This window comes from Octopus bimaculoides, chromosome 18 (genome assembly GCF_046866305.1).
Source record: "Octopus bimaculoides isolate indiv1 chromosome 18, ASM4686630v1, whole genome shotgun sequence".
Taxonomy (NCBI): domain Eukaryota; kingdom Metazoa; phylum Mollusca; class Cephalopoda; order Octopoda; family Octopodidae; genus Octopus; species Octopus bimaculoides.
In genome coordinates, this window is record NC_142945.1 from 50,404,881 (window position 1) to 50,412,380 (window position 7,500).

General features: G+C 33.7%; 1 protein-coding gene across 3 annotated transcripts in view; it reads left to right on the forward strand.

Moving 5' to 3' along the window:
• Positions 1-4,127, forward strand: part of LOC149132087 (uncharacterized) — a 4,649-nt gene extending 522 nt beyond the window's left edge. The window contains exons 1-5 of one of the 3 annotated variants that reach the window (XM_089366215.1): positions 1-279; positions 980-1,043; positions 2,009-2,104; positions 3,378-3,466; positions 3,959-4,127. The exon at positions 1-279 is cut by the window's left edge and continues 87 nt beyond it. In XM_089366215.1, the coding sequence (XP_089222341.1) occupies positions 256-279; positions 980-1,043; positions 2,009-2,104; positions 3,378-3,466; positions 3,959-3,967 (282 nt within the window). In that variant the 5' untranslated portion in view covers positions 1-255 and the 3' untranslated portion in view covers positions 3,968-4,127. Of the gene's footprint in view, positions 280-979; positions 1,044-2,008; positions 2,109-3,377; positions 3,467-3,958 lie in introns of all 3 variants that reach the window. The other 2 variants (XM_089366213.1, XM_089366214.1) reach the window with 2 other exon arrangements.
• The last annotated feature ends 3,373 nt before the right edge of the window (positions 4,128-7,500 follow it).

Below are 7,500 nucleotides of genomic sequence, written 5' to 3' on the forward strand. Positions count from 1 at the left end.
TTTCATCTGGCTCATTATGTTCAGGTGAGCGTGTATCATTTCCTGTTCCCGACCAGTGATTTGATGACCGAAACGTCGCTGCAAAGCATCGAATTCCCTTTCAGCAATTGCAGACACAATATTACCTCAGGAATTCTGCGACAAGCGCGTGTAAAATCATTCAGAACTTTTGCAATCAGCGATAAATTATTGGCACTAAATCCCGAGTAACATACAGCTGAATAGTTTGGTACATCTGTTTCAAACCAACAACACATGACTCTTCATCAATTACCCTGGGTAATGAAGCATATTAGTTCTTAACATAAATAAAAACGGAGAATATTAGTCAATAGGGTGTGATAAAATTAGTTAGAGAAGAACTTGGATACTAGCAACAAGATGACACGATTATTGATCAAACGCACTAGCTTGACGCAGAATTTCATACGGAAAAAAAGTTTGCTACTCAACAACAGAGGAATGAATGGTCCCAGAGCAGAAAGTAATTGTAGTATGTCCGAAATACGATTTAGGGATTATTTATTGAACAAACAGCAATTAGAATGCAAGCTCTGAAAATGGAACGAAAGTTCGAGAAATTACAACACATACAACTGTAACAAGTATATTATGAACATAACCACAGAACAATATGAATTTTACATCAACAACAGCAACAGGACTAGAAACTATAATACACAATACTACAGGTTTCAATCTCATCCACATCTTCAAAGTTTCCACACACGACAACCCCAATACATATTAAAATCATATTTAGAATATTTGAAGTCTTCAGTATATGTATCTTGGTCAGATTTTAACAATAGAAATAATTTTTAGAAAATGCATTTGAATAGGGTATCTGAAAATGTGTCTCCACATATAAAAGAAGAGTAGTAAAATTTGTTTGTATTCAATTCAAAGGAGTAGAATTTGTGTTATACCATTAAGAATTTCGCGCCTCTCTAACGTATTTCAATTAATATTATAACAGTTGGAACCGAGTATGATTAGAGTAACAACGATGAAATATTGTATATGCATTCTTCTCTTTGTTCGTAAGTAACATGTAATTTTTTCATGAATTATTTTATACTTAATACCCGATTTTTTTCTCCCTTTCTTGATATACATATATGAGTATATGAAAGACAAAGAGAAAGAGAGAGAGAGAGAGTGAGAGAGAGAGAGAGAGAGAGAGAAAGAGAGAGAGAAAGAGAGATTGTGTGTGTATGTCTTTGTCTACGGATGTATATTTATGTGTGTGTATGTGTGTGTGTGTGCGTTGTTGGGCGTGTGTGTATATGCGTGTATCACAGGTGCTGTTATGTCCTCCGCCTTAGCCAAGGCAGAGCTATTGATTTCGGGCACTTTTGTTTGTTTGTTTGTTTGCTTGTGGATGCGATATATCAAGGACCAAGGGATGGATTCCGATGAAACATCAGGGATGTTTGGCCATGTGACTGGTTTGAGCGATTTAGATTTGGGTTCGATGCGGACAAGGATTCTGGATTATTTATCCGATTGTTTCCCTTAATTTGGGGAGCGGTCGTGTGCAGCTTTAGTATTCTTGTTTGTGACAGCAGACGTGTTTTTTTTCAGATATTGTGATTTTAAAAACTATTTTTTGCTAATCGATGATAGGATGTTAGTGTTGTCTTGGTGAAGTTTTGCGACCTCTAATTGAACTTGTTCATATTGTAATGAATAATCTGGAGATAGAACTTGGACATCAATAGAACGTTGAATAAAATTGCAGATGGTGGAATATATGTACCTGGTTTCCTTTGTTATTGTGTTGATTCTCAACCAGCTTACAATTTGTGTGAAGGTTCATTGGGATCATTATGACTCAGTGTTTCTGAAAGATAATCACTTATCATGAGTGCCATGTTGGGAAATATTTGTTGTTCGAAACTCATGAGGCCTGTACGAAAGGATAACAATTCTTGAATGAGTGAAATAAAGAAAACGATAGAAAATATATGTCTAAAGAATAAATAATAAATTCTTCAATTTATAGATGCTGCGGTATCAGAATATTGCCACGACTATGGGAAGAAATATTGTACTGCCACTATGAGATTTTTTCCTATACGTGAACCTGACATATACTACTGCAAGTTTGTTCGTTTCTATAAAAATATTTTTTTGATTATATTTTTAATAATTTAAATCTATAAATGTATATACATATCATAAATGAAAAAATCATTGAAGATAAACAACGATTGATAATATGACGCATGCGTATCCTGAGTGTAAAACCAAACGGGAGACTCTCAAATGGAGTCCCTTATAATTCATCAGTTATCAACCAAAATCAGGGAAGTACTCAGTCTTATCAGTGATGGTGCGAAAGTGAGTATTAACAATTTGGTTGATAACTGATGAAGTATTAGGGGCCCACTGTGTGTGTCTTCCGTTTGGGTTTACACTCAGTATAGGTGTGTGTTTTTTATCTGTCGTTTATTTACAATGCATTTTTACAAATATTAAGTGACTGTGCGCATCGCACCCCACAGCTATATTAGAAATAAGATTATATATGTCTCTTTCTCTCTCTCTCTCTCTGTATACATATATATATATATATATATATATATATATATGTGTGTGTGTGTGTGCGTGTGTGTGTGTGTGTGTATGTGTGAGTGTGTGTGTGTGTGTGTGTGTGTGTGTGTATGTGCGTGTATTTATGTCTTATTTACGTATTTAAGTCAGTGAGCTGACAGAATCCTTAGCATACATGACAAAACGCTTAGTGGCATTAAGAATGAATAGATTCATATATATGGCGCATTTGTTCTTTATCCTGAAAATTAATCCCGGAGAGTATACCAGGCGTAATATGGCAACTTGTGCTTCGAATCGTATTAATGATTCTGCCGATCTTTCAACATATTCCAAATTAGTTAATGATTAATTCAACTAAGAGAAATAATTATTTTTACTTGTGGCACGAGACCTGAAATTTAGGGAGAAAGGGCTAATGGATTACATCGACGACACTGTTCAAATCATCCTTGTTGTTTCAACTTCGGATGGACGAAAGATTAAATTAATATCTGAAGAATTACAAATCTGGCCATAAAATGACGCAAAATCCACTACGCATTTTGTCCAGTGAGCAAAGAATTGTGCCAGCACGTGACCTTCAATTTGAAGTTATAGAATCGACACCATAAAAACGAATAAATAATCCGTAAGCAAATTATGCACAATGTTGCAACCTATGTTAAAAAGTACCGTATATGAAGGATGTTTTCCATATCGTATTGATAAAAGTAAATAACTGCGATTAATATATTAGATATGATACATTATATGCATAGAATAATATTTATTGACATATATTATAATTTTAACTCCTTATTTGTCGTTGCTTCTAGTCGTATATTTAGGTTCCAGCTCTGTTTTAGTAAAAGCATGGGGAAGTGTAAGGATTACCTTTACCACATATATAAAAATATGTCATGTGGTACGTTACTTTCTTTATATATTTTAGTATTAAGAAACAATGTTTCAAGGAACTGAATTCATACAATCGTTATTTTGCAATTAATTTTATTACCTAATATTCCAGTGAATACTTCTTCTCAGTGAATTAAACTATTTTATGCAATGAAATGGGTTTCAATAATGTTACAAATATTATTCGTTAATTATCATTCAGTGAGTCATAACTATAATCACTGTCTATCTTACGGGCGTGTATATTGAATGTAATTGTACGTATTTATAAGGGTATTAGCAATAAAATTACATTTGTGAAGTCGAATCAATTGTTACATTTCAACTTGCTGTTCAACTTGTTAATTTGCAAATTCATAAAAGTCGAGAAAAATTAAAATAATAAATAACCGCATTGTATATTTGATTGAGATTTTTATTAATAGTTGTTTGAAAGCCAATAAATATAAATGGTAAATTTCAAAATGTTACACATCACCATATTTTTTATATACTCTAGTTGAAATAATTAAGAAACAAGGTGCTCCTCCTTCGTCCAGTCTTGAGACATTATGCATCCTACTATCTCTTCTACTAATATCGCTATTCTTTTGATGGAATACCGTCTCAGCTGATGCTTATGGATTTCATGTAAGAATATTCATGAATAAAAGTTGATTTCAAATTTAGTTTAGTTTCTTGTTGTACAACGTACCAAAAATTTTAATTTCAGTTGAAAAGTGTAGAAATCTGAGAAACACTACATGTACTAAATTCTTCTTCTAATATATGTACACCAAAATTATAATTTCAGCGTAATATTGCTGTAATATCATACTTTTAGAATTAATTTTACTCAACTAACACGGAGTGTAACTCCGATACTAAAGGCTAGAATAACAATGGAATCATATGTGACGTATGCCTAAGAATTAAAAAAATTATACAATAGTATATACTCACACACATATGTTTTAAATATTAAAGTGTTTTTTGTAATGCCCATAAAGTTCATTTAGCGCTTCCATACGTTCAAAGATATCATTAGATTTCAAGATGCATTTAACTCACTGTTGAGCTCTTGAACAATGTAGTAAAATGACTGACGTCTTCCTTTTGACATCTTCCAGAAGGTTAGAACACTATAATCGCTTCTCCATAGCTATGTCTCGATTTTTCTATGTAGTATTGTCCGTTGAAAGGAATATATTGTTTTCGTGGATGAGGCTGACGCGTCTAGTATGACGTTTTACTAGGGATTACTTCACCTTACATCTCAAATGAAACTGGGTGCCTGACAAGATAGTGGTAATATGCTAATTCTAATGATGTTATTCAGTCACTGAAAATTGTCGGATTGGACTTTAGCATATCGAGCTATTCGCATGGACAGTTCTACTGTGCTTGTTATAGTATTTGCACTCCAGACAAATTATTTACGTATGCGCCTGAAGGAAACACAAAATAGGTCGCCTACAAAGCAGCACTAGAATAGTCATTCCTGTACAGCATTCTTCGTATGTACCCTAAAGGATAGCCGTTAGCAATATTAATAATAATAATAATAATAATAATAATAATAATAATAATAATAATAATAATAATAATAATAATAATAATAAAGGCTATATATACAACGCACAGAAGGTGGCAGGGGTCTTATACAGCTAGAAGACTATTATAAAATAACCACCATAGGACTGCAAAAATACCTACTCCAGAAGCAATGGAAACTAATACAAATAGCCACAAAACACGAGCAAAACAAAAAACTGTTTTCAGTATTTAAGGAAGCTGACAAATACAAACAAGAAATCAATCTACCTAACAAATACGAAGAAGAAGAAGAAGAAGAAGAAGAAGAAGAAGAAGAAGAAGAAGAAGAAGAAGAAGAAGAAGAAGAAGAAGAAGAAGAAGAAGAAGAAGAAGAAGAAGAAGAAGAAGAAGAAGAAGAAGAAGAAGAAGAAGAAGAAGAAGAAGAAGAAGAAGAAGAAGAAGAAGAAGAAGAAACAACAAAAGCTATAAAACAAATGAAACCCAAACTAAAACTAGAACAGCAACGGACCATGATAAAACGATGGCAAGAAAAGCCCCTACATGGTAAATACTGGGCTAAACTAAATGCGAAAGAAATAGACAGAGCAAAATCCCAGCAATGGCTGAGAAGCTCAGGACTCAAAGCAGAGACTGAAGGATTTTTAATTGCTGCACAAGACCAGAGCCTCCCCACCAGAAATTACCAAAAACACATAATGAAAGGAAATATAACAAGTAACTGTAGAATGTGTGGAGATGGACAAGAAACAATAAATCATATTATGTCTGGCTGCCCAGTCCTGGCTAAGAAGGAATATATTCACAGACACGACAGAGCTGGGACCTATATACACTGGAAGCTATGCCAACACTATGGAATAACAACAGAAAGAAGGTGGTATAAACACACGCCAGAAAAGGTCACAGAAAACGAGAAAGCAACCATACTCTGGGATATGCCAATACACACAGATAGAGAATTTAAGGCAAATAGACCAGATATAGTTGTCCAAAGATCATGAAGAAAAAAATGCCTTCTAATTGATGTATCAATACCAGCAGATGACAACGTTTCTCTAAAAGAAATGGAAAAACTTTCAAAATACAAAGACCTGGAAATAGAGATAACTCGAATGTGGAATCTAAAAAAACAGAAACAATTCCTATCATAGTAGGTGCCTTAGGTATAATAAAAAATATTCAGACAAATACATGACAAAAACACCAGGACTTACAAATATATATAACATACAGAAAATTGCACTACTGGGTACTGCACACATTCTACGCAAAACACTTTCAATACATTAACCATAAGAGCACCACAGCAAACCACAGCACATACCCAAGGTGCACAGAGCTGCGCTCGGTAGTGAAGTGAAAGCACGTTATAAAAATAAAACTACTGAACAATAATAATAATAATAATAATAATAATAATAATAATAATAATAATAATAATAATAATAATAATAATAATAATAATAATAATAATAATAATAATAATAATAACAGATATTGACAAAGCCCTTACCCACCAATGGTTAATGGCCTCTGGATTGAAATCAGAAACAGAGGGGTTTATCATAGCAGCCCAAGATCAATGCCTACCTACAAAGAACTACCAGGCCAACATATTAAAGAACGGCAGCTCCCCATTATGTCGTATATGCCAACAACAAAATGAGACCATCGATCATGTTGTCTCCATGTACAGTCTGCTTGCGCCTACAGAGTATCTCAACAGGCATGATAGAGCTGCACAATATATTCACTGGGTAATATGCAAAAACCTGGACTTGCCCCATGATAAAAACTGGTGGGAACACAAACCACCCCCAGTACTTGAAAATGATCACATTGCACTCCTCTGGAACTTCACCATTCAAACTGACAGAAAGATAGACGCAAATAGGCCAGACATCATACTGAAAGACTTCAGACAAAAATCATGCCTCCTCATTGATATGACTGTCCCAATTGATATAAACGTATCTGTCAAGACCTACCAAAAACTGAGCAAATATAAAGATCTTGAAATAGAAATTAGCAAAATGTGGAATCTGAAGACGAAAACAATACCTATTGTCATAGGTGCCCTGGGAATGACAGCGAAACGGGCTGATTACTACCTAGCTCAGATACCAGGAAACCCCAAAATGGCTGAAGTCCAAAAGATAGTGCTCATGGGAACTGCCCATATCCTACGTAAAATACTGTCTATGTGATCTCAAATTTTAAAGCAAACATAATTTTCTTATGGTTTCTTAAACATTCACTTGAACAAAACTGTACAAATCCAAATATATGGTACCCTAGGCATAACACCTACATGAACTTCTAACTTGTTGTCTCTTGAGGTCTCTGGGTGAGACTTGGATCCAACTTGTACAAATGCAAAACAAAAGTCAAACATAAAATAATAATAATAATAATAATAATAATAATAATAATAATAATAATAAATGTTTTCTAATTGATGTATCAATACCAACAGATGACAACGTTTCTCTAAAAGAAATGGAA